This window comes from Falco rusticolus, chromosome 18, assembly GCF_015220075.1.
Source record: "Falco rusticolus isolate bFalRus1 chromosome 18, bFalRus1.pri, whole genome shotgun sequence".
NCBI classification, from domain to species: Eukaryota; Metazoa; Chordata; class Aves; order Falconiformes; family Falconidae; genus Falco; species Falco rusticolus.
Genome location: NC_051204.1, coordinates 4336767 through 4363545, shown reverse-complemented (window position 1 = coordinate 4363545; position 26779 = coordinate 4336767). Strand labels below are relative to the sequence as shown.

At 50.8% G+C, this 26779-nt stretch overlaps 2 protein-coding genes and 1 long non-coding RNA gene across 4 annotated transcripts in view; 2 read left to right on the top strand and 1 right to left on the bottom strand.

Moving 5' to 3' along the window:
- Positions 1-11069, top strand: part of LASP1 (LIM and SH3 protein 1) — a 33370-nt gene extending 22301 nt beyond the window's left edge. For both annotated transcript variants that reach the window (XM_037411161.1, XM_037411162.1), the window contains 4 exons: positions 4253-4360; positions 7458-7614; positions 7773-7867; positions 8199-11069. In XM_037411161.1, coding sequence (XP_037267058.1) covers positions 4253-4360; positions 7458-7614; positions 7773-7867; positions 8199-8372 — 534 coding nt within the window. In that variant the 3' untranslated portion in view covers positions 8373-11069. The remainder of the gene's footprint in view (positions 1-4252; positions 4361-7457; positions 7615-7772; positions 7868-8198) is intronic.
- Positions 11070-12117: 1048 nt separating this feature from the next.
- Positions 12118-13404, top strand: LOC119158888. Its single transcript, XR_005108001.1, has 2 exons — positions 12118-12453; positions 13021-13404. It is a non-coding gene; the product is annotated as an uncharacterized LOC119158888 (long non-coding RNA).
- Positions 13405-17249: 3845 nt separating this feature from the next.
- FBXO47 (F-box protein 47) lies at positions 17250-26565 on the bottom strand. Its single transcript, XM_037411487.1, has 10 exons — positions 26529-26565; positions 25934-26104; positions 23035-23111; positions 22406-22483; positions 21163-21271; positions 20065-20241; positions 19344-19490; positions 18604-18746; positions 18053-18212; positions 17250-17397 (listed from the first exon to the last, which is right to left on the bottom strand). The coding sequence occupies exons 1-10, from the start codon at positions 26548-26550 to the stop codon at positions 17279-17281; spliced, it is 1203 nt and encodes a 400-aa protein (XP_037267384.1). The 5' UTR covers positions 26551-26565; the 3' UTR covers positions 17250-17278.
- Positions 26566-26779: the final 214 nt, after the last annotated feature.

Sequence of the window (26779 nt, the reverse complement as noted above, 5' to 3'; positions counted from 1 at the left end):
CCGATGGGTGGGTTTGGGTGCTGCCCTTCCTGCCGGAGGGTGGGGGGGTGCCGTGGGGTGGGAGGCAGGTCCCCCTCTGCTGTCCCTCCTGTCACCTCGGGGAGCTGCTGGTGGGGACGTGGGTGCAAGGGGGGGGTTAATGTGCTTGAGCTGAGACCTGCAAGGGGTTATCGTGCTCCGGCGCCCCGCGGATAGCACGCGGATGCCTGAGTTATCGCTCTCCTTCCTATCGCGAAAGGAGTGATTTCTCTGGGGAAATTAATGACGGATCCCATTTTATTATTATTATTATTACTATTATTATGGGATGAGGTGTGGTTACAGCACGGTCTGCATCACCCTGCTCTCTAATGCAGCGTGTGGATGAGAGGCAGCTGCGAGCCAGAGCGAGGGGGGTGGGTTTGGGGGTTTGGGGGCTCAGCAGGAGCGCTGGTCCCCGCAGCCCCGTGCACAGCACCCAGCCAGTTCCCAGCAGCGCTCACATGCCCTGGGAAAGCACGGTGGGGTGTACCGAACCCCGCGTTTCTGTCCCTCCTCGTCGCCCAGGGTCACCTGCACTCGCCTTTCCGAGGGAGCAAAGGGAGCAGGGTGCTGGGAGCGGGGCTGGAGCAAGGACTCGTGCCTCTCCGAGGGCAGCCTGTGCTGGAAGCAGGATTGCTCCCGTGGGCTGCGGGTCGGCGCTGCCTGCCAGGCTCCTGCCTGCACAACCCGGTGCCTGTGTCAGAGCAGGGAGAAGCTGAAAGGCGCCTTGTCTGGACACTTCCCCCCTTCTCCCCATCCGCCTCGCTCAGCCCTGGTGGCAGCCACAGCCCGGCAAGACCTGGCCGCTCCTGTGCCAAAGCCTGGAAGCGCCATGGATCCGGTTAAATTGCAATTCCCCCGTGCTGACGGGGAGCGTGCCTGCCCGGTGGCCTCCCTTGCTTCCTCCCATCGCACTGCCCTGATGCTTGGGCCATGCTCTGATTTCCATGGCCCGCTGTGCTGGGGTACAGGAACCCCAACTGACTGGGAGCACGAGCCTTGGGGGTGTGTTTGGGGTGAGATCTGCCCCCACGTACCAGCATCTTGCCCCACGGCTCCGGGATCGGGTCCACCCTGCTGTCGGGCATCCCCGTACGGCAGTTTTTTAGGGCTACCAGTATCCTGAAAGTTAGAGGGGTAAAAAAACCCAACAAAACTAAGGAAGATGGATGGGATATAAGAGGATAAAAGCTTGCAATGAGCCTCTGCCTGGGTGGCTTTTTACCTTTCTAGCCTGGATTTCTTACAGCTCAGTGTGTTTGCAGCCAGCACACGTGCCCAGTGCCCCCACCTCAGGATAAATCCCCTTCTCCTGCGTAGCATCCCCAAGCACAGCGGCGGGGCCAGCATCCCGCACCTCGGCTGCAGAGCTCGGAAGGGAAAGAGCCTTTCCTGAAAGCGGATGGGATCAAGGACAAACGCAGCTCCCCCCGCCCCCCTGTCGCTGTGGCTGAGCAAAGCGGGGTGGTGGGGCTGAGTCACCCCCTCCTGACACCCCACACCCCCCCCTGGCTGGGTGTGTGTCATGGGGTTTATGTCACAGCTGTTTGGTTCCTCATGCCTGATGTTTAACACCTTGGGGCTGTGCCTTCCTGACGGGTGATGTTCGAGATGTGTGCTTTACCCCCCGGCTAGCAAAAGTTTTTTGGTTTTGTGGTTTTTGGTTTGTTTTTTTTGTTCTTCTTCTTCTCACTGCTTCAAGCAAAAGGAGACTTCTACCTTGAAATCGGTCTCTGGTGTTCCTCTGTGCTTTGTCGTCTTGGTTGTATTTAACTTGGTTGTATTAACATCCTCCCAGGGTGGGCTCTGCAGCCTGGTTCGTTAAGCCTTTGCTTTCTAAAGTTACATTAGAGTTAGAAATCTAACGTGACTCATAAAGCCACGTACCTAAGGGTTTCTGTGATACCGCATGGCCGGGAAGAAGGTGCAGGGGCTCTGATGCGCTTCCGAAGCTTGAATTTCTCCTGGTTTGCAGGTCGGGAAGGGAAAATGTTGTGTTTGCAAGCAGAGCACCGAGCTCTGGGGTATCTGCACCGCTAACCCATGCAGCCAGCGATGAGCCCCCATGTGCTGGTGTCTGGCATCCCTCCCTGCTCCAGGCAAAGCCCTCCAAGCTGCGGGCACGGTGGTCCCGGAGCCCCCCCCCTGCCAGCTCCAGCTGAGGGGTGGGATGCTCAGAGCTGGCCCGAGCCTGCAGCCCTTCTGCAGAATGGAAACCACAGCCTTTTCCCCTGGAAATCCCTTGTTTCCTGTGCTGTCCTGGAGCAGAGAAGGGGCAGGACCTGCTCGGTGGGGTGCTGGCTGGGTCCGGCACCGGAGGGGGCTGACCTGGGCACAGCAGTGTGGCCCAGGTGCTCCTGCCCGCTGTGCCAGGTCCCACTCCAGAGCCTGGCAAAGCTCTAGGAGAGCCCAGATGGCAGCAGAGGTGCATCTTGGCTTCTCCAGAAAATATTATAAAATGTTTGGCAGCTTTCCCCTGAAAGGTGTTTCCAGGCCCAGCTGGCCGTGCTGTCTGGATGGGAGGCGGATATGTGAGGTCTGAAGGAGTGTCTCCGTAGGAGTGCGCGTCGGGATGAAATCAGCTTTATCCCGCCTCCCCCGCCGTGCTGCTGGATTCTCTGCCTCCAAGCTTGATCTTGGCACGGCACGCAAGCTGCCAGCACAGCCTGCATCCTGCAGGCTCTGTCTCTGCGGGGCCAGCCTGGCTTCCCAACCGTCCCCCTGACAGGCTGCCGTCCAGCTGTGGGATGGGAAGGGTTACGGGGAGCTGCCTGTGCTGGCCAGACACCCCAAAGTCTGGCCCCTTTGCTTTGGGGAGCATTTCTCTGTTGGGGGGAACGATGCACCGGCTGCTTTCCCAGCGTGTTCCATCCAAGGCAGCTCCTGCTCTGCTTCTCCCACCGCTGGCAGCTCTGACCCCCTCCCCACAGCCGCCCACCAGCCCGGGGAGGGGGTGAGCATCGGTCCCACATGGAGCCCGGCTGCTGTGTCTGTCCCTGCTGCTCGCACAGGAGCCTGGAGGTTTGATCTGCTGGCGTGCGAGGCGGTGGTGACCTTTTAATTTTAATGAGAACATCCAACTGTCTGCAGTGCATAGGACAAGCTCCAGGGGGGTGAACCCCTGGGTCAGGCACTTGTAGGCTGCTCTTCCCTCCCTAGGTGGGCCAGGGACAGCTCCTGCAGGCCATGGGTGCAGGGCTGGATCCCCACCGAGAGGATGGAGGAGGTCAGGGTGTCAGTCTGCACATCTGCTTCGCGCCGCCCCCCCCCCCCCCCCCCCCCCCGTGAAAACGGGGCATCTTTCTGGCCGCTCGCATCTGAAAATCAGCAAAGCTGCTTTTTTTTCACATACAAAGATGTGAAAATCAGGCAGCTGGGCGCTGCTTCCTTCCCTCTTGGAGCCCTCGAGTCCGGGTTTCAGTCTGCAGAAGCTGCTTCTGCTTCTGGGTGACCTGGGGGGGGGTGGGGGGGTCAGCGGTCCTGTGCCGAGCTCCAGCTGCTGAGGGCTGGGGGGCACATCTGGGCTATGGCTCTGCTGCATTGGCTCCTTCCTGGGAGAGCTGGATGCTTCAGTCTTCAAGCCATATAGAGCTATATTAAAAAGAAGAAGAAGGAAAAAAAAAAACCAAGGAAAAAAAATAAAAGCAAACAAAACTGGGACTTTTCAGCTCCTGGGTGTGATGGGAAGGGATGCTGATGTCAGTGTCTGGCAAACAGAAATAAGGATGCTTGTGTTTTGCCAGCCTCCACCCTCTGGTTTTATTATGGGCTTCTGGGTGTATTCCTTCCCAGAGGTAGCTAAATGTCCCCTGATGTGGAAATGCTTGTGTATGGGTGTAGCTCATAAAATCCACGGGCTTTCGAGCAGGCAGCTTGCCACGGGTCAGCTGCTCCGTGGCACGTGACTTGGGCACGCTTGTAGCCCACAGGAAATTCAAAATAAATCAGAATGACCCCAGCCCCTGCTGAAAGAGAAACAAGATCAGCCGATGCATAGGATGCTGTCCCAGCTCTCGGCAATGCCCTGTTTTGCTATTACTGGGTACGTCGGGGGGGGGGGGGGGGGGGGGGGGGGTGGGGGGTGTCTCCTGAGCAAGGCAGAGGCGCTGTTAGAAGATGCTGCATCTCGTGTAGCGTGTGGGTCACGGCGTGAGGGTCCGCTGCTGAATCCACTGCTGTGCACGCCAGCTTCCTCCTTTTCTAAGTCTGTTTTTCCCTTGTTTGTACCCAGATTCGCTACAAGGAGGAATTTGAGAAGAACAAGGGGAAAGGCTTCAGCGTGGTGGCTGACACCCCGGAGCTGCAGAGAATCAAAAAGACTCAGGATCAGATCAGCAACGTGAGTAGCTTCTAATCTCGCCATGTGATATTGCCGTGACCTTCCTGCTGCCAGAGGAGGCTGGGGGGGCTCTGCCCACGCAGCCGGGAGCGGACCCGCATGCTGATGGCCTCTAATGAGCACGCCAGGCTGCAGCATCTCAAAAACCGGGCAACTTTAAATCTTCAACCCACTTGCCCAGGCACCTTGTGACCCTCTCACCCCTCTCTGGGCTCGTCCGTGCTGGCCGGTGCTGCAGCTGGGTCCAGAGGGGTGTCCGAGTCCTTCGCTTCTCCTGAGGTGCTCAAGCCCACGTTGACTGTGACAAGAAGGGGAGCAGCAGAAAGTGGCATCTGGGGGAGTGAATGTGGCCCAGGGGCAGTCCCAGCCACCCCTGGTTGTCACTGTCACCCCCAGCATGGACTTGCATGGTCCAGGCTCGCTGGTGCTAGCCCCACGCTGCTCCCCCGAGGGACTCCAGCCCCTCTTGTGCTCCCTCTGCCTTGTCTTGGTGTGTGGAAAGCCTGGCCAAAGGCACACCTCTTCCTCCTGTCCCTTTGCAGCTGTGACTGTCCCCTGCCAGGTTCCACTTGCCTTGACCCCTCCTGACTCTTGCAAAGCCCTTTCCAGCCATCCAGCTGTCGGCAGCGTTGGCCGCTGCAGCTGTTAGTTTGTCCCGGGGCTGCACACAGTCCCCAGGGTCCCACCGCCTGCTGTCACCAGCCCAGAAGGTAGGACAGGCAGCAGCATCCCCTTTCCTACCTACAGCCCACGGCTTGTGGCAGCCCCTGCACCAGAGCATCCTTGCAGGGAGCTCCTTGAGGTGCAGCTTCCCTCCTGCCATCATCCTGCCCCCGCGCTGACATGGACGCATGCCTGGGGGCTGCACAGCAGCGGCTCCATCCTCCCTGGACCTTCTGGAAGGGGAGCTCTGTCCTGTGCTTGCAAAAGGCCCAGCTCTCTCCCATTTCCAAAAATGCTATTAAAGCCATGGCCAAGTTCAACAGCAGCTGGCCCGGCAGCTTGCGCTTCAGCCAGCAGCCTCCATCCGTACCCAGGTGCTGGTGGTGCGGTGCGTGGCGGATGTGGACGGCTGTGTGTTGCCATGGTGAACGAGGAAGATGCACAGTCGCACGTATAGCTGCGGCACTGGGTGCGGCAAGGAGGGGGGGGTAGGTCTGTCCTCTGCCCAAACTCCCCCCCCCGCCCCCCGGCGAGCCCCCAGCAGCATTTGCCTTCAGCAGGAGGCAGGGAGTTAATTAACCTTTAGCCGCTGGTGAAAGGAATGTGTGTTCCTTATCAGCCCAGGAGCTGTTGTGAAACCCTGGGAGGGCTGGATTCTCCCTGACCAGGAAACCCACCCCTGGAGCGCAGCTTTGCATGAGAAACCTCTTGGGCATCCGCTCGACAGGTGGTTCTGCCAGTTCCTCTCCTGCCTCCAGCACCGCAGTGCCCAGAGCTGCTCTCGCTTTTCCATCCTCCAGCATCCTTCCCTTAGGGACAAAGCCCCTGGGGTGGGAGCTGCTGGCTGCTCCCCCCGGGGGGGGTCCAGGGAGGGGGGGTCTGGGCTGGCAGGGAGAGGGAGGATCCTGCCTGCACCCGCAGTGGGAGCTCGCACACGTACACAAACATGAGAATACCCAGCAGGGCAGGAGGAGGTTGTTTATTCCCTCTCCTGATCCCATTGTGCGATTCTCTGGCAAGCGCTGAGCTCTCCCTGGGGAGCCCCGGGATGTTATCGGCACACCGAACCCCGGGACAGCAAGGGCTGGAGAAGGCTTGCCGCTTGGGAAAGGGACCTGGCAGGGAGATTTTCCCCTGGGGGCAGCTTCTCCGTGGAGTCGGAGCTGGCAGAGGGAATCTGTAGAGGTTTGGGGGGGCATTAAATAACACGGCAGAGTGATGAAACCAGCCCTGCCCCTCTGCTCATCCCACTTCCCTCTCTCAGCCACAGTAGCAGCAGCTTCCCCATGGGCATCTGGCTGCCAGCCTGGGGTTGCAGTGACCCACTTAATAAAGGCACCGAAACAACCCCCCCCCGCAGAAAGCCTGGCTCAGCAGCCAGCGTTTCCCACCCCAGGGTGCAGCTGAGCAGCCCCACGGGCAGCAAAGCGGGGTGCCCAGCACGGCAGCACCTGCTGGGGCATGGGCACCTCCGCAGCACAGGGGTGCCCCAAACCATCCTTGGCTGGGGGATGTCAATACGATCCCAGATGTGGGGAAAACCCTCCTGGCAGTGGAGCTGTGCAAAGCCTGAGCCTCGGAGCGCTGGGAAATGCTGTCCCTGCTCCGGCTGGGGGAGCTGGGTGCTCCCCTGGGAATTCTCCTTTCCTAGGAGAGTGTCTGGGCTCCAGGCTCTGCCTCCTGCCCCTGCAGAGCGCCGGCTGTAGTGCCTTTCAGTAAATAACTGTTTAACCAGCATCCAAATGGGCTCCAGGTGCTTTCCGATGCCAATGCATTCATTAACACAAGTGGCTATTAATTTTTACACCCACGCCCAGGCAGTTGGGTTAACCCTGCGCGCTGTGGGGGAAGGCTTAGTCCCATGCAGCTGGTGTCTTTGGTGGTATCTGCTTTGAGCCTCCTTCAACGAAACCCCCCGAGGCCCTTTCACACTTGGGTTAAAGAGAGATTTTGGGGGTAGATGCTGGAGCGGTACCTTCACCGTGCCAGCTGTACCTGGCGATGGGCTGGGGAGTCACATTCGGAACTCAGTGAGTGCAGGGGGCACTTCCCAGTGGTGCTTTTTCTCTGTGCTCCTGCAGACTGGGGGCTTGGGGGCCTGTATCTTCCCCAGACTGGAAAAAAATCACCTCTCTCACCCACAGGCCACTTAAACAGCCCTTTTCCCGTGCCCCAGATTTGTCTGAGCAAATGTCACCTTGGTCTGGGGAGAGGTGGGGGAAGCAGAAACCCCCAGGGCCCGGCAGGGAGGCTGTGAGATGGCTGGTGCTGAGTCCTTGGTAGCAAAAATAAACGAGCTGGGACAAGCTGAAGGATGTTCCTGGTGCTGAAGGGCTGTGGGAGCTGGTGCTGGAGCTGGGCTCAGCCTCATGGCTGGCGCTGCAGGGCTGTCCCAGCTGCGCTCTGACCTCTCCTTTCTCTCTTCTCGCTGTAGATAAAATACCACGAAGAGTTCGAGAGGAGCAGGATGGGTCCAAGTCCCAGCGAAGGTGCTGAGCCAGAGCGCAGGAACTCCCAGGAGAGCACTAATTACCGGAGACCTGCAGAGCAGCAGCATCAGCCGTCTCATCACATCCAACCCAGCAACCCAGGTAAGCGGGGCGGCGGGGGCGGGGGGGCTGCGGGTGTTGCAGCCTGCCCTGGTGCATGGCCCTTGGGGGGCTGGGGCTGCAACTGGCTCTTCCTCACGAGGGGCTTCACCGTGTCCCAGCACCAGCTAATGGCCCAATCCTTCCCCCCCTCCCCCCAGTCTACCAGCAGCAGCAGCCGTCGTCTCAGTCCTACGGCTACAAGGAGCCGGCAGCACCAGCCTCCACACAGCGCAACGCGGCTTCTGGAGGGGGGGTGAGTACAGCCAGGGGCTCGCAGCGCCCACCCCCACACTGCCCCCCCGGTGGGGCAGGGTTTGCTCTGCTTGCCCCCCGCTCCTGTGCAGGGGAGGAGCAGTTTGGAAGGGGCTGGCGTGTGTGATGCTGGGTGCCTGGTTTCTCCTCGCCACAGCCGGCACCAGCATCCCTGCGCAGTGCCCAGTAACAACCTCCTGGATCCAGTATGGCTCTTGCGTGGGGTTCAGCATGGCTCCTCGCCCTGGGACACCCCCCGTAGGTGGCCGCTCTGCTCGTCCAGGGCAGGAGGTGGGGAGGGTCTGTGCCCACTGACCCCTCTCTCCCCACAGAAGCGTTTCCGTGCTGTCTACGATTACAACGCGGCTGACGAGGATGAGGTCTCCTTCCAGGACGGCGACACCATCATCAACGTGCAGCAGATTGACGACGGGTGGATGTACGGCACGGTGGAGCGCACGGGTGACACAGGCATGCTCCCCGCCAACTACGTGGAGGCCATCTGAGCCACGGGAGGGGACAGGGCACGTGGCTGACAGCCGAGCCCCCCGCCTGCGCCGGCCCGTGTGTGTGTGTGTGTGTGTGTGTGCGCGTCTCTCTGCCCCAGCATCCCTTATCCCATGTGCTCTGGCAATCGCCCGCCGGAGCCACGTCCTGACATCTTGGTTACTCCGTGTTTCTGCAGCTGCCTCCAGTTTCTCTTGCCAATTTAGCTTTGTTCTAGCTCTGTCGGGACTGAGGGACAGTCTGCAAGGGATGTTGGGGGCTTGAGAGACCAAACCACTGCAGCTTTCCTTCTCCTTCGGTCCCCCTCCTCTCCAGCCTTCCTGTGCACTCCAGCATTTCCTGGCCAGGGGAAGCAGCCGGAGTCACCGGGACCTCACCAAAGGGAGGAGGAGACCATCTGTTAGGACCAAATTCCCCCCGCTCTGGCAGGGATGGGCAGAGGGCAGCGATGCCTGCTTGGACGAGGTGAGGGATGCTCGTCCCAAAGGCTGACAGGAGGGATGAGCTGGCAGCCTCCACCCTGCACCGCTCCGGCTTGTGCCGTTGCTTCTCCCAGCTCCTCTGTGCAGCGTTTCCATTCGGTCTTTGCTCCCTTTAGTCCTAAAAACGTGCACAGTCAAAATCTTACACAAAATCTTTCTCTCTCCTTGGGATTCAGAGCGGCTGCTCTGGGCAGCCCTGGAGGTGGCTCTCGCTACTTCTACCTGGGGCTCTGGCTGCCTCCTTCCCCCTCCCTGATCCCTCCGGGCCGAGCTGGGGCTGTGCTGGCGCAGGTGAAGGAGTAGCCGCAGCGTTGCTTCACCTGGAGGCTGCTGCTCCCACCTGAGGGCTGGAGCTGGGCTGAGCTCCCCACTCCTCTGGGCTGGGAGGGGGGAGCACTGCGACACCGAGACCTCATGTACCCCCTGCGGCACCAGATTTCTCTTTGGGCCAGGGTCTGGGGGTCTCCTGGGCGCCGTGTGCTGGGGCAGCCTCTTCTTCTTAGCAGTGGTCGCTCACCAGATTCACCGAGAATCTTCCTGCTTTTCTCTTTCTGCTGCTGGCTTTGGGAACCCTCCTGAGCCCCCCACCTGCTGGGTAGATGGTCTGGGGAGCCAGCAGGATCAGCCCCATCCCTCTGCCTCTTCTGAGCCACGTGTGAAACGTCCTCCCCTTCTGTCACCGTGCTGGGGACCATCCTGGGTGACTGTCCCCTCCGCAGCTTGGTCTTGAGTGGCAGAGACTGGGGTATGGCACCCCGAGCCACCCTGCACCTCTTGGTACCCAGTGGCGGTGGCTTTTGGGATCACATCATGGACCAAAATCTCAAAGCACATCCCTGTCCCCTTCTCTTTTGTGCTCCGAAGGTCCTGGAGCTGGGCAGGGGCATAACTGGAAGCCTGTGCAGGGAGGGCAGGAGCAGGATGCTCCTCTCCCGGGTCACAGAAGCCGAACGCTGGGGCAGCAGTGATGCCTTCATACTGCCTCTGGTGCTCCCGCTGCCCTGTGCCTGGAAGGTGGAGACGGGGCAGCCGGAGGGGACCGTCCCCTTGCTGGGCTGTGCCATGGGGCCAGGATGCTTCCATGGGAAAGCTGCTGCCTTTGCTAATTCCTAAAGGAAAAAAGGGAATATAGGGACCAAAGCAGCTGAATTGAGACATTCCTTGGCTCTGTTTTGGGGACACCTCCTTTGGGGACTGTGTGGCAGAGGAAGAAAGAATCCCGCTGCCTCGCACTTGCAGTTCCCTTTCTCAAAGCTCATGGGGCTGCAGGGCTGGTTTGTGGCTGGTGCTGAGGTTGGGGGGACCGGAGCTGGGCGCTGCCGCAGCAAATGCTGTCCTGGTGGGGAGGGGGCTCCTGGCAGGGCAGAGACCCGCCGGGAGGGCACGAGCCGGGGAAAGGGGAGCATTTTGCTCCTGGCCTGTTCCCCAGCCAGCGGGAGCGGGGAGAGTAACGGGGGCTCCTGGCACCATTGTCCCCTCGGGGTGAAAGCGGGACCCCAGAGCAGCCGGGATGGGCTTTACGGGATGGGAATCCCGGTTGGTGCTAAAACAAGCAAGCACAAGAGCAAGGGAGAGGGGGCAGCTGGGCTGGAGGGGGGGGCAGTCTGCATCTCCCTGCTAATCCTCTTAATCACGTTCTTGTCTGGGAATGGGGGGGGCGTATCAATGTGAATAAACCGTTTTTTAATGGACCAAATCACACAGGCAATTAGGTTTTGGTATACAGACCTTTTTTTAATGCTACCTTGAAACCATTGTCCTAATTCTCCCCTCCCATGCCCTGCCCCTTCTCCTCTGCCGTGGGAAACGAACCTCTTACTGCTTGATTTCTGCCTTTTCTCTCAACTTATGCACTTTTTTGCCTTTTTTCATAGCTGAAAAGCACCTAAATCTGTATTTAAAATAAATAAATAAATGAGATGGTTAAAAAAAAAAGTAATTAAAAGCTAAATTGCTTCTCATCACGTGTAAAATAGACCTTGTCCATCCCAGCTTCCCTGGTTGCGTCTCAATGCTGAGCTTAGAACGTGTTTTCTTCCGGATCCGTCGCTTGATTGGGGTTTGTCCTTGTGTACTCCTTCCCGTCGGGTTGAGCACCCACCAAGAAAAAACATTATTTGGCCTTTTTAACCGAACCATCGAATGGAACAAACCAACCAATTCTCTTCCCGGTTTACTCGAATTAAAAATAAAAGTATAATTTTTACCTGCCAATTGTGCTGGCTTTGATTGTGGTCGCTTTTCTGGCCATTTTCCTGCTCCCTTGGGACACGGTGGGGATCTCAGGTCTGGGGGTGGCTGCCGGAGCTGGGGTCCTCGCTTCTGCCTGGCTTTCCTGGGAGTGGGAAATTCTGGCATCCCTGGGAACTGACCTGGGATGCAGCTTCTTGGTCCGTCCCTCGCTCTCTGCATGGCTTGAAGCCAAGGGATGTGCTCAAAGGGTTCAGGGACCCGCTGCAGCGTGTCCAGCTGATGTCAGGAGATGCCTCCCTGCTTGCTGACCCACTGGGGGGGTCTTGCTCCTGGAGGCCAAACGCCGGCTACAGCATGGCTCTGGGATCTGCTGGGGTTCAGCTCTGCCGGGGGCTGCTCCGGAGACCAGACCCATCCAGGGAAATGGTCAACTTTGCTGTGGGCAGCGTAGCAAGGGCACCAGGTCCCAGCTTTTCCCAGTCTCTCCAGGACCACATCATCACGACAGCCGGGTCCCCCGGACCCCAGCCAGCCCTCGTGCTCAGAGCACAGCGGGCGACTCCTTGGCTTGGCCACTGCAGCCTCTCAAGGTGGGATTTTCAGCGACTACGGCATTTAGCATTGGGAAAAGAAAATCTTGGAGGTGTGTGGAGAAGGATGTTATTTGCCTCAGCGGCACTAGCCAAAAGAATTAAAAAGGCTCCGTGGCTGTAGCTGCTCACTGGAAACTGTTGCTTTAAACTACTGAAGCAGGTGGTGCGCCACTGAAGGCAAAGGGCGCTGGGGTACACCAGGAGCACCAGACCCTGAAAGGTGAGAGCGCAGAGCGGTCCTGACCCATCGACACGGCTTTGCGATGGCCGAAGCTCTTTTTTTGCTGCTTTCCCCACAGGGTGGGCCCTCTCCCAGCTGCAGACGGGGGGCGGGGGGGGTCACATCACTGTAATAAACCCCAATAAACTGGTGCTTATAAATAAAATAACAACCCTCCCGCAGCAGGCAGCGCCCCTGGGGAGCCCAGCTCGCAGGTCTGGGCTGAGCGAGCGCTCCGCCACCCGCGCGAGGCTGAAGTCCCATCTGACCGCCTGTGTTTATCCCTTTATTTTCCAGCAAGCAGGAAAGCAGCTCCATCAGCTCCGGCATCATCTCTCCACCCTGAGCAGAGCGAGCTGTGCTCCGGCTGGGAGGGGAGGACGCTGAGCCAAGCGGTGGCTCTCTGCCGAGCATCCCCTTCCCACGCCGCGGGGGGCCCGGCAGCCCCTGCCCCACCATGCTGGATATTTTCATCTTGATGTTTTTTGCCATCATCGGCCTGGTGATCCTCTCCTACATCATTTACATGCTCTAGAGCGATGCTGGGGAAGATGCAGCTCAGCATCAGCCTCGCAAGCAAAACAGCGTCCAGGTGAGCCGATTGCTCCTCATCCCATTTAATTTCTGGGCAGAAACATGTCCAGGGAGCGGGGGGGAGAGGGGATGATTTGGGGTTTAATGCTGTTTTCTTTGGCTGCTGCTCCCTCCGCCTGGCCGAGGCAGCCGAGCTGTTTCCTGCTCAGGGCTGGAAGGAGGGCACCAGGGTTGATTTTATAAATCAGGCCACATGATTTTATATAAATCAGCCCGCTGAACGTGCGGCAGCTCTTGTGTGGCTGCTGGGCTCTCCCTGCCGGGTTTATCAGCCCTTCCCCATTTGGAAAAGCTGCTCTCTGGCTTTGATAGCGCCACAGCACGAACTTGGGCCTTTTGTGCCCAAGAGGGAGAGAAATAAAACAGCTCAGGGGAGAAGCAAGAAGGGATCCCGGTTGCATCATTTTAAAGGAGGCAAAGGGAGGGGTTCCCAGTGCCTCTGCCCCCCCACGCCGGGAGGAGGGGGGCTGCTGCCGCATCCTGTGCTCCCACACGCTGCCATGCCCACCCTTCACCATCTCGGCATGTCCCGAAGCTCTCAAAGCCTCTCCTTTCTCTTCCACAGCCACCGCCTTGTCCGTCTCCCTCGGAGCCTTCTGGAAAAGCGTTAACCCTCTGCGAGCAAACGGGGAGCGAGCCGCCGTGGCTGGGCTGGCACCGGGGCGCTGCGGAGGGGGCCAAGCGGGGCGGCCACGTGGGGCAAAGGGGACAATGGGGTGGCAGGGGAGAGGGCTGCCAGGTGACACCCCGCTGCCGAGACATGGGTTGATCCCGGTGACGCACGCCTCATCCCAGGGGGATACAAAGGGTTCTGCCCCCCGCCGTGTGGCGTAGCCCCTTGGGATGAGCGCTTCCGAGGTCGGTCGGTCGAGTTTTATTTTAGAAAAGCAGTTATATTTTTAATGAAAACCGTTCAAGGAAATGAAATAAAGAGGAATGATGCGGGAGAGCGAACGTGTCCGCTGGGGTTGACTCTGCTGAAAGGCGTCCCCATGCATCGACTGCAGGGCTGGGGCACGCACGGCTCCAGGAGCACACCCCGCTTCTGCGGGGGGACACGGGGCAGTCTGCGAGCCCCGGGAGCGGTGAGACAGCAGCAACCCGTGCCAGGACACCTCTGCATCCCCCAGCATGAGCAGCTGCTCCAGAGGGGTCCCTGATCCTCTCTGGATCCTCTCCGGATCAGGGATCTGGAGCAGGCTGTGCCCTGCCCGAGCTGTGGCTCACCCTCACCAGGTCCCTCACTGATGTTCAGGGAAACTCTGGGAGGTCTCGGTTAATCTCAACACAGAAAAAGGAACATTTTTAATAGGATGGAAATTTCTGTGGGATGGAAAGAACATTTCAGAGCTTAATTTCCCCCAGCTTGGAGAGGTCTGGGAAGGTATGTGGGGCATCAGGAGGATTTTTCCTGTCCTTTTATGAAGCCCCGCATCAATCCCTGCCCTTACACTGTCAGTCACACGCAATGGGGTTTTCAGGCTGCAAGTTTCATCCTCCTAGAAGACAAAATATTCATATGCCTGGCCTCTCCCTGCAATATTTTTTTTTTCTAAGCAATAAACACCTGAAACATCTGTAATGGGAAAAACTGTTCGTGTCCCATTAGTTAACGATGGCACCATCCAATAACAGGATCCAGGGAGAGCAGGGGCTGTGCCGGGCACGGCCAGGGTGCATGGGAATTGGTGGGTAAGACTTTCAGAGGACGGTGTTTACAGAAAGAAGAAGGATTTCAGAGTCTGGGAATGCTGGATGCGGTTAGTGCTGCCAGCTGAATATTTGACACTGCAATTTCCTGTTAGTAAAACTCCTGGGAGAAACACGAAGTTGGTGACTTTGCTCCCGAGCGTGTTCTCAGAGCACCAGCCTCAGCCCCAGCTACCCAGGGCGGTCCCACACTGCTGAGCCCTGGAGATGCAGAAAAGCTGCTCCTTTCTCCACCACCAAATATAGTCGAAAATCAGAAGCTTGAAATATTCTGGGAGGAATTTCTTCAGGCATAAGTCATGTTCTCAATAACCTCCGCTTCGTGAGTCTGTATCTGATGTCAACATCTGCAGTGATTAAGAGAGAGTGAGTAACGAGGAATGCATGGAATGGAAACTCAGCTGAGTGTGAAACCAGGAACAATAATTTTCTCTTACTTCGAAGGCTCCTCTCCCCTCAGAGGGCCTTACAAATGCATCAGCTATGCATAACAATCCCTTCCTCCATGTCCCAAATCAGCCAGCTCCGTGCTGGAAGGTGAAGCGACTCAGCCCTGCAATGGGATTGAAACGCCAGGCAGGAGAGGTGGTCGCAGACAGGCAAAGGGCCGCAGCAGACAGGGACAGCTCTTTAGCAGATGGGGTAGGGTTCTCCGCAGCTCAGATTGCAGTCAGGGTGCAGCCCAGCACTGAAAAGAGCTACACTGGCACGGGAGGGGGAATTTTGCTTCTCAGCCTGGGAGGGTTTTATCGGCTCCCCACGGCAGCAGTTAAAATCTGGCAGCAGAAGAAAAACACCATTTTGTCAAGTATCACTGTCCCAGCTCCTCTGGCGCACGGTGCTGCCCAGGGCTCCCCACCTGGACACCATTAGCCCAGTGGTGTTTAATTGCCAGAGCCCATCAGAGGGTGCTACTGGAAAAGGAGGCTGCAAGGCCTCTGGAACTGGAACATTGTCCAGTTGGAACAAAACTGGTTTGGGAAGTACCGCTGGGGTGGGTTTGAGCTTTGATCCTTTGGGGAGGAAAGTCCTCATGTGGCGGAAACACCGGTGGACATATGAATGCTGTAAAAACTAACGCCAAACACTTGCTGAGCTATTAGGTATGTAAGAAAAAAAGCAGTTAATAATAATTAATAATGCCATCAATAATTCACAATAGGAAGCCAAGTAAAACTTCCATTCCTGAAGGATCTGCTGTGAGGCCGAGCTAGTGCCAGCAGAGCTGACATTTCGTCTTTGTTGACTGCTGCCAGTGAATCAAAGAACTTACTTTTCCTGTATTGCTGCGCTCACATAATGGCATCCCTTGTAACGGGCTGTAATTTATTGCCGCTGTGTCCTCGGTCCCGGGAGATGAGACAGGCAGAGAAGCTTCGCCAGCCCTGTGGTCTTTGTGTGGCAGCGCGGCGAAGCAGCATTACACACCAGAAATACAATGGGCCGAGAAGATGCGGTGGCTCGAGGCTCCACTCTATTCTTCTGGATTCCAGCTATGGAGATTATTTATCGGCAGCGATTCCTGTGCATAACGGGAGGGACAGCTAACGATCTGGGCCATAGCATTCCACCTCAGCGGCTTCTTGGCTGTATTTCCCTGTCACTCTATGCACTGTGAGTCCGTGTTCTCCTCATATTTTGAGTTCCTTAGGGATCACTTTGGAGGCATTCAGTTCACTGGCTAGGTAGCAGACAAGTAGTCTTGCATCATGCTTACTTCAGAAATAATACGTAGCTGCAGCACAACTGTAGGATTGCAGGGTGCTCTTCAACATAACCTTCAAACAGCCAGAAAAAAAGGGATGTAAGAAGGAATTGCTTGCAGACACTCCTCTCAGGCAAGGTTTCACCTCTGCCATCTACTGGCACACTGCAAAGATCCTCAGCAAATTTATATCCCATATCCACTCCTTAATGTAGTCAAATCCTGCCTGTAATTGTACATTCAACAAATGTCACAAGAATTTTTAACATGCAAACTTCCAAGCAGATCATTACAGAGCTGCTGTCAGGTCATTACTGATGAAATCAAGGTGGGGGCAGCTGAGATAAATTGGTACCACTTTAGCTGTTTCCAGCGGTTGAAGACCGGCTTCCAAAGCGAAACCTGGCTCCCTGCAGCTAAAATCTGGTCCTGAAGGAACACTAAAACATTTGGGAAGTAGTTCAGGTGGAGAAGGCGGCTATTTAATAATGTGAAGAAAACAGCCAAGTTGTAAACAACACACAGTAAAGTAAGTGCTTTTTATTATGTGTTACTTACTTTTGTTTTGAAGGCAATACAGCAGAAAATCAAAACCTTTTATAAGTAGCAAACATTTATATACGTCAATGAAATGGTGATCTTAGCCTATGTGTGTTTAACGTGCGTCTTCAACTTAGCTAAGTCCTATAAAGGCAAATACACTTCAACAGTTCCGTTATGAGGCTGGGCAGGGAGAAGGATTTGAAGTTTCTTCTGTTTTATGGTTAAAAGGCACCTGTAGTTTGAGGGGGGGAAAATGGCTTTGCTTGATCAAAGCAGTTAAATTGCTTTCAAGAATCACCTCTTTCTGCTAAAACTGCATGTGCAATCTACGGAGCACTTCTGTCGCAGAATGTAAGAGTTAGCGAGAGAGATCCTGGAAAAATGTGGCTGTGCTTCTCTAATTATGTCTGTCTCTTTCTCCTCCGATTCCCAAGAGAAAACAAAATTAAAAGATCAAAATGTTTTTGGTTCTGAACTAAGCTAACATTCTTCAATTTGTGTATGCACATCAAACATGAAAACCATGTCACTTTTATTGTGTATGCAAACATACACAGTGGGAAAAGAATGCGGTTTATGTTCCCAAACGAGAGGCCCCCAGCCTGCTTCCTCAGCGTGTCTTAATGCAGCCTCAGAGGAGCAAAACACACACAACTCCACTGTGAACGCTCAGAGGTCCCCAATGGTTCCATGAGCTCATTCAGCTGGTCTGACATGTATGTCACTGGCTTCTCCCACTGCCACTCCAGCTCTTACTGGAATGGAAAATTAAAATTTAATTGGGCACTGCTTTGCAAATTTTTTTTTTTAAAAAAGGAAGAAAAATCCAGCAGGAGTAGAGCAAGAGTCGGTAAAATTCAGAGCATCAAGGGGGGGTGGTGGTGTTTCTCATGGTCAGGTACAGGATTTCTTTATGGAAGTTTGCTTGTGCGTTTATAAGGTGAAACAAATTCAGAAAGCTGGTGTCCTCTTCATCACGATCCCCTACTAGGCCAAAGAAAACATTTTTTAAATTATTACTAACACTAAAGGAGATAAATCTTACTCATTCAGTGTTTTCAGCAGAGGCTGAATCAGCAGCCTCTGCTTAGATTTATGAGGCATCAACTACCGCACCTGATGGCAGGACAGCTGTGAAATAACACAGGCGACTCTCTCCAAAATTCCTTCACCAGCTTGTCCAAAGATGGACAAGAACAATTGTGCGTTAAGACAAAAATCTGTCCTAAGTGAGCGGGCTGTTCATCTTTACAGCTTGCCATCGTAATCAGTTTTGAGGTTTTATCAAGGCTGACAAGCTGTGGACAGGGAGCAACTGCAGCTTCTGGAGTTGAACCGGCTGGCGGCTGCTCAGCGCCTGCGTTTAGGCACAGCCCAAAAGGACCTCGGGCCCAGTGCTCTGGAGGGACTAGGAATCTCTTAGACAAGAGAGAACGCTTAAAATAAATGTCTCTCCCAGTTTTGACACTTGATTGATTATTTTACGCTACCAAAAGAACTTGAGGCGCTCTGATATTGTTCCGCCTGGGGAGGATGGAGGGAGGACAGGCTGCAATGCCATGCTGCCTCGCTCGATGCCTCGGTCAGTGCCAGCTCCTGATTAACGAGCTTGTCCCAGCTCGCAGACCCACGGGCTTACCGGACAGTACTGCCTGTAACATATCCATGATCATGTGGGCAAAGGCGTTCTCCACGCACTGCAGGAAGTTGTTTCTCTCCCCCGGAGTGCTGAAAACTTTGCAGACCTTCTGCATCATTTTTACTGCCCAGTCCATGCAGTATAGGTCCTTCTCGCAGACCTGACGTAGACAGGAAATATTAGAAACAAGCTTTTCATGAGGAGCATAAGGTTATAAAAGGCAAGATTAATTTGTAGAATTAACTATTCTAATGAATGACTGGATCAGTAGCAGTCGTGGCCTGGAAAATCGGGGTTTGTTACGAGGACGTAGAGGTTGTTCTTACTGTTGCGTTGTTAACAGAGACGCTGCTAGCGGGACTGCTCGAGGACAGGCCTGCTGGCTGGCAAAGATGTGCCAGACAGGACCAGGGAGTGGAAGAGTCCCGAGCCTTCTGCTGGACTTACTCCTGGTGTGTGGGAGTAGGTGGGGAAACTTTTCAAGTCTGAAAAAGCAAATCCCAGGGTAAGGAGACAGAAGGGCTGAGCCTGCTCTGTTCAGTAGTACTCACCAAAGCCAGGAAGACCATGAGCCTGGCTAACTCGACGGCTCTCCCATTCACAGCTTTACTGGCCATGAAAGTGAAGCAAATGCTGTTTCCACTCAGAATTAGAAGCCGAGCGTTGTTCTCCATGAGCCACTCCCGGGGAATGACTTTGTAATAAAACAGAATTTTAGTGATCTTTGAACAAAAAGAAAGGAGTGCCATAATAACTGTTCTGGAAGGTGTGAATTTATGAATTGTTGGCTTTGATTTGACCCAGAATTTGTGAGGGGATACCCTCTGGAATACAATTGCAGCGATGAACTCATACAAGCAATTCCTACTGGCGATACAGTTAGAGCTCTTCATGACAGCTTATGTGACGCAATCTCACCCAAAACTAACTTTCAATGGAGCCATTAACATTGTTCAGTAGAATTTTGGCTTGAGCAAACATTATGTTTTCAGCTTGGACATTTCCTTAATAATGGCTAGACAAGACTTGAATTTTAAAGGCCTGCACAGATTCTTAAAATATTTCACCGTGGGGAAAGACAGCCTGAATTTGTAAGCAGTGCTGGGTCTCTCTCATCCCAGCTACTGCCTGGCTTCCAAGGGTAACGACTTTTCCAGTTATGCCACAGCTACCGTGAGGAATATGGCAGTCGGTTTCGCAAGGCACCTGCGCGTCTGAAACACAGTTATTGCCAGATTTGGAGGGCACGATCGCAGAATCCTATGGGTTAATGACAAAGGCAAAAACACACCTGACAGCTCATCCACAAGACTGATAACATCATCTGCTGTCCATTCTCTAGCTTCTGTATCGTACAGCAGTTTAATCGCATCTGCTAGACCTTTCAGACTGGTCTCATCTGTTGGTCCTTCTATCATTCTCTGCCAAACCACGTGTCCTGAGCAATATATTAATCACAACTGCTATTAAGTGACAATGTAATTTGATTATTTTTTTAAAACAAGGAAGGTGCTAAACTGGGCCTTGCAGCAGAATCAGGAGAGGAATTCAGGTAACACAACTCCGTCTTTGGGACACGAGATTATTTTTTTTTTCCATACGTCATTTTAGTAGGGACGGTGGTAGCTGCAGCATGAATCAAAGGGTGATTTAAAGAAACCCAGGTCTAATAATTAAGTAAGAAAACATGCTTTTCTTCAGGGAAACAGATACTGCTTTGAGGTGTATTTGAGCTAACTCTAAGCAGGGGAGAATAGAGGAACAGAGCTGCAATTTCTTCACTTGAATTATAACATATATATATATGGGTGTGTGTATATATAATACACATATATATAATTTCTGTATTTTATGTATGTTAGTGAGGCCTGGTTAAGCAGAATTATTTTTTTCTAGGCAACATAATTACACTTTATTTGCATAAAGCTCAGTTTTCAGAAATGCTGCATCCTGCGAGGAAACCTCATTCTCAGGCAACAGACTTTGAAAATTAACCCCCCCAGACTACTCGCCGTCAAGAGAGGACACTGGTCCAAAGATGATATACAGCAGGCGAGCTTGATTAACCATAGGCCATGGCTTTAAAATACGAGTCAACCAAAATGCAGAATCACTTCGACGATTCCAGTGGTTCAACAAGACGCTACGACAGTATAACCTTATCCGCAGCTCTAGCTTTCGGGCACTTCCTGGGGTAAAAGAATGCAGATATTATAAATCCGTTAAGCCTTGCATGATACAGATGATCACTTTCTTTTTTTTTTTTTTTTTCATAGGAAGAGAAAGAACGATTTTCTTAAAGCTGCCTAAGAACATCTAGGGGGATTTAATGGAATTCTCAGCTGTTACTTCCTGAGTCTGGCTCTTTTGGGTACATTGCACTAATTCAGGTCACAGAATCTATCGATGCGCCCTCTGATACCTTTCTGCAGTAACTCATGCATGTCTTCAAGGGCGCTCAGCTACGTTTTTTGGTTTCTGGTTTTTGGCATCAGTAAGTGGAAAGAGGAACAGTGTATGTGGCTGTGTATGAAGTATTCCGCAGAAATACCTAGTTCTGTGCTGGGTAACAGGAGAATTTCTTGAGAGGCACGTGCCACATCAGTGTTCCAGAAATATTAAACCTAACTTTTTACTGCATCGCTTTATTTCTGTGTTGGTTTCATTCCCATTGATTTCACTGGCATTGGTGTACAGTAGGGAAGTTTCGAGTCCATGTTACTGTTTACATATATACATAACATATGCATTGGTTTGATAATGGATTGATTAAAAAAAAAAACCTAAACATCTCTCAAGATAATCCTCTTCACTGCAGGATAAGCGTCAAAGACAAAAGCATTTATCTTTGCTTTTACTGAAGAAAAGATAGCTGTATTCATCTATATGAAAGCCAAGTATTTGCTTTAGAGTGCCCACTTTCCGCGTAGTATCAGAGCTAAGAGAACATACGTGAGAGTCAGGAAAGGATTGGCACTACAAGGCTTAGCTGAGCTGAAAAGTTCTCAATTCTAGACACACTTTGTTTGCAGTAATGAAGATCCACTTTCTACCTTCTCTGTGATAGCACATTTTGATTTTGTAGAACTTTTGTCTGCTTTGATGATTACCTGGTTTGCTGCTGACAACTGTCTGTACTTTATGGGCTAAATTGCTCAGCTCACAGAGGAAATTAAAAACCCGGTGGCACTCTAATTCATCCCAGCCTGCTGTTAGGATCTGAAGATGGCAAAAGAAAGGGGGTAAAAATGAAGCTGTTGAGCCATAGATTTAGGTCACAATGCCGTTTCTCCCATTAGCTAAATACAGTCTGTCCTGCAATTTGTTAGAAGAGCAGAAAGGGAAGGTGTCATACCTGGAGTGTGGTGTCTGCACAGCATCTCCCTGACAAGTGCAGGGAAACCATTATCTGCTGCAGAGGTGCTGTATGTTATGGCAGGGGTTTTACTTAAGCTTATTGCAGCCCAGAATCAAAAGCTGCTAATGCTGTTCCACATTCAGGGCCAAGACCTTATTTTTGAACCTTATGTGAAAAAGTACACAAAGGTATTTGCTACAAAGACAAATGTCCCAGCACAAATAATTATCTGTAACTCTAAACCACAGAAAGATAATAATTTTTTTTAATGCTGCATATGTATACAGGACCTGTATGCACAAGTTTCTATGACTTAAATGCATTTAAAATGTGCTCAAAATGCCTGTTCTTCTAAGACAGAATTTGTTTCTGCAGATTTTATTTTTTCCCTAACAAAGTTACTCTCCAGTAAAGCCTCCATTACGACAATTCTAACACCTCACAATCAAATACCTCAAGTAGTGTTAAAAAGGTCCTACCCGTAGTGTTTTACTGCATATTTGCAATCACAGTAGTTATTACAGTACATAAGCTGTAGCCTGCTGTACTAATTCATTTGACACTGATTTTGATTTTTATTTTTAATTAATTTTAAGCTACCACAAGTTAACAAAAATATTCTGGCATATGATGTGTATAGCCATTTCCTTTTTAAACTAAAACATCTCTGCTCTTGAGTTGTGAATTTGAAGCTGTGAAATAAAATGCTGCACTTCTCCCATGTCTTCTTAGATAATAAATCACTAATCAAAATCCATACTGGTTGGTAGGGAAATCCAGACGAAGCAATTCTCAAGAGTCACATCAGCAACTTTAACAACCAGAAAGGAAATTCAGAGAACTGTGTGAATAAATACCTTCCCCTGCTACACCCCAAGGCTCAAAACCATCTTATGCTTCTAAGTATCTTGCAAAAACGCAGACGAATTTAGAAAATTATCTTAATTTTCTTTTCTATTTGTAATACTTGCCTTCTCTCCATAAAGATACTGTACCTGTAAAAACACCCCATAGCACTGTAATCCTAAACAATGCAAAGGACTCGGACACCCGTTAAGTTTAAAACAGGAAACCTGCAAATGCAAAACACTAGTAATTTGTCACTGCCCATAAGCTAATTCCTGTGATCGAAAATGCTCTGTCCTGCTTGTGTACTTCGATACCGATTAGAGAGTTACAGAAAGGCTCCCTTCCCTTATTGTATAAGGAAACAAGTTACTGTGCCTAGGTTTAGAGTGTTTAGGTGTTAGAGCTCAGCATTAAGTTCAAAACTGCGGTCAAACGGGTGTGTAAAATGTCTCTAAGAGGAGCAATCCTGTTCTCAGGAGGGTAACGTTTCTATGAAGAGCTGTGCTCTCACAGAATTTCTGGTAGTCCCCAAACTGAAACCCACAGGCCTTGGAATACAAAATCTCGGTAGAACAGCCTTGCGTTCAATATGCTGGCTTAGGCTTTTCTGTTATTAAAAAGAGACTGATTTCAAATCAATAAATACTACACAGTAGTAATGAACTCCAGCAAAGGGATAGTAAAAGGCACAATTCAGCTAGTGGCTGCCTTATAGAAACCGTATTGTAAGCGCGAGGGACAATTCGAAACATCAGTTAAAGGAATGTGAACTTACTTCTGAGAGAATCTTGTGTGTATACTTCAGCCTATCTTTGGTAGGTAATAGAAGCGTGCATCTTTTAAGCAACAATCCTGTGAACAAAATGAATACATACACGACTATGAGTATACATACATGGCACATCCGTCGCTGAATTAGCTTAAGCATTCACATCACATGCATGCATGCACCAGTGAGGAAAAGCTGCTACTGCAAGGTGAAAAGAGCAGCACAAATAGTAATCGGTGCTTTGGAGAAGGGATGGATATGCTTTTGTAGAGGGGACATCCTTTACTAAATAAATGTTGTCAGGGAGTATGGCAACTTATGCCATAACTTGTTTATTGTGTTGTTTTAAAGGCCCTGTTCATCACAGTTGGAGCCCTATTAAAATTACTATATTGGTTTTAGAATTACAGCTGTTAAAAATATTGGAAATAAATGTTACTTGTTGCACCTCTTTTAACAGTACCCTGGGGAACACTGGTTTTCCCCTTACATCATGGAAAGCCAAGCTTCCAAAACTTTTTTCAAGATAGCCACATGCTCTAAAAAGAAAATATTCTAAACTGTGTTAATGTAAAACATAGCTAAGAGGTAAAATTATTTTCCTATATAGGACCGAACCGGTATGTGTTTAGGATGTTAAAGTCTGGAGTTTATTATAGTGTGGAACAGCTGTTTGTTAAGCAGAGTTTTTTTTCTATACTACTGAGAGAAAATGGGTTAACAACCTGCTCTTCAAAAACTTTTACCAGAATAAAATATATACATCTCGTTTGTTAATTAACCAAGACATTCAGTGAAGAGCATGTGTGGGGGGTGGGGGGGCAGCGGTGGAATGGGCCTTTTTTTGTCTGAATTGTCAGTCTCTCAAAACATACATAATTCCTCCAATGTAAAAAACTACTTTATGCATTTACCGTGGTTCTAAATTGACTCTTTCCTTATTTAGAAGTGCGGTAGCATTCCTACATGACAGACAGAATTTATTCATCAGGCTAGGACATGGTCCAAAGCTCAGTCAAGTCAATTTTCTATTGACTAGATTGGACTTTGGAGAGAACTCCCTGCAGAACAGTTGAAACCGTTAAGACAGTGTAGTTGCAGATCAGTTGCAAATATTACATTGAGTAAAACGGGTTGAGAAAAACGTACTGTTCCTGGTGTTACACAGCAAAACCCTCGCTGTGCAGAAGGACAGTGCCACCATCGTTCACAGCTCAAGTCCATTTTAAACAGTGACTGAAATTCTGACCCAATTACAAGTACTGGAACATTTTTACCATGGAATTGAGTGGAGCCAGACCCCTCCAAGTTCAAGTGAGATTTATGTAATACATAGACCCTGATCAGGCTCTCTGAATGGGAATGAATTTTTCCCATTGAGTCCTGTCTTTCCTGCTGTAAAGTAAATATTGATTTTGTAACTAACCTCTTGCCAAAAACGTTCTCTTGAGCATTCCACTGATGAGACAGATATTGCCAATGATCTTTATATTTTGAATATGTCGTGTTTTTACTACTAGGCCTGCTACAGCAATGGGTTCACACCTCCATTTAAAGAAGTTGTTGCCATTTTGTATGTGATCACTACAAAGCCCAAACTAATTTTGATTTTATTTTTTTTTAAGAATTGTAGGGGTTTCAGGCTTCATTTTAAAAACAAACCACTAAGATTATTTTAAGATACCTCAAAGCCTACATGGCTTGCTTACAATAGGAGGTCTTTGGTCTAAATTACTTTAACAGTGTTCCTTTACCTTGTGTATGCCTTTTATTTAATGTCTTGAGTTCAAACCATACTTACAATTCTGCATCTAACTGTGGCATCATTTTATTCTCTGTCAAATAAACAACTTTTTTTTTAATCAGATAGGTAACAGTAATTAGATCAAATTATGTCTTAATTTAATTTGTTTCTCTGATAGAATGCTTTAGAATGAATTAGAATCAGTGTGGTTTTAAAATTAGCAGAAAAGTTAAAAAGCAAACACTTTTGAATTTGAGGCTGTACCACACTCTTCATTACCATCGAACCCGTGATATTTGGTTTGGATTTCTATTACGGTGCGCCAAAAAAAGGTCTGAGCAGCTGAAAGAAAGAACAGGTGAATCTTTTCACGCAGAAAGGGTTTAGTTAGCACATGGTATACCATGACAGCAGAAGTGTAGGCATTTTCACGTTGCCCTTAAGCTAAGAGTGAGAGGAAAATGTGTTCTTCATGCCCATTTCAGCCTTTGAACTCTGATACAAAGCTGCCCAAGGGAATGCTAGTCACTGACAACTGTGATAACATTTTTGTGATGAGCATACTTCTTTTCTAAGTGGAATGTCATCTGTAACACATCTCAAGTAGACTATCGAGGAGTCTTTCTGATGGCAACTGTTGTTGGTCACTTTAGAATTAGGCTGGGTTTAAGTACTGCAGCTACATTTCCCAGACTGAGGAATGTGAGTTGCTCCGAAGGGATACATGAAGGCAGTCCAGGCAGCCAAATTCCTTCAGCTAGCGTGGGGCCTGGGAGCCTTGGTTTCTGCTGCAATTTCCAGTGGTGGTGTCCAAACAAACTAAATTTGGAAACACCTACTACTGCGAACTGATCCTCTGCCCAGCCCCTGCTTACCATTTAATGGGAAGAAATCAACATAGGGGAGGCAGAACATACATTATTTTTTCCATAACTAAGAGCTTTTGGAATTGCTTCAGGTAATTCCTCCCACCTCCCCCTGCCAGTTAATGGTATTTGAGTGGGCTCTTTGGCACGGTGAGGAACTTCACTTTCAGAGAGAGCTGCGCAAATGATTTGGGCCACATCCTCAGCATTTTACCGATCAATGCATATAACAGAAGAAACCTTTTAAGCGAGTTTGGTTCTCCTCTAATTGTTACCATTTGCATTAAAGGATCACCTAGAGATTTGTAGTGCTCTAAAATATAGGATCCTTCTCTCTTGCCAGGTAGCCCAAGGTTATGGAAGTCTTGCAATAAAAGCCTTCGGTTTCCTGATGGGGTTGAGATGTAATTAATAAGGCGGTTGCTGATGGTTTTCGATACCATGCTCAGCAGGCTGATATCCTTTACTGAAAAAGCAAAAACCGGTATACTTGTAAATCTTTACTGCAAGAAAAATGCTGATTGCTAGTCAGTAACTTTATCTTACTTCAAAAATAGGCCAAGAAATAAGATTTACAAATAAAATGAAATTTAATTACCATTTATCTCCTTTGCCAACAAACTGTAGTAATTAGAAAAGAACAGATCTAAGGAATAATTTTCACACATAATAGGCAAAACCCACTTCAAATAGTTTATAGTTATCATTTAAGTTTTGGTCATTTGGTTCTTCATACATAAAAGCTGAAAATTCAGAGAATAAGTCATGTAAAATGACTTCAGCCAGATAAAAGCTAAACATTTTAAATAATAATGGCTTTTTGTAAATGGAAAACTTCTGTGGTAGTTTTCAGATATTGGAAGTAATACCTTTTCTTATTAGAGTCTCACCTGAAAGGTAATTCAATACCATTTGAAAGATCTCTAATGGAAGTGTTTGAAAATAGCCAAGTGTTGACAGAGATTGGGAATCTTCGTCCAAGACATTGCAGCACTGTCTGGAGCGACGGTTACTGCGTCTGTATTTCTGGTTCGGAATCAGGGTGTAGCTGCTCCCTGCAGTGGACGGCATTGTTCCCTTAGTCCCATAAATTTAAGCTGGAGAGAAAATATGACAGTCCTGTTTTCAGAGGAGGAAAATA

Bases quoted from the DNA above. Each gene is read 5' to 3' on its own strand.
- FBXO47 (XM_037411487.1), bottom strand. From the start codon at position 26,550: ATGGTATTGAATTACCTTTCAG. The intron at 23,112-25,933 runs GTGATCCTTTAA...TTTTGTTCACAG, and splicing joins AGAGCACTACAAATCTCTAG to GATTGTTGCTTAAAAGATGC. The intron at 18,747-19,343 runs GTGTGTTTTTGC...TTTATTACAAAG, and splicing joins TCTTGTGGATGAGCTGTCAG to TCATTCCCCGGGAGTGGCTC.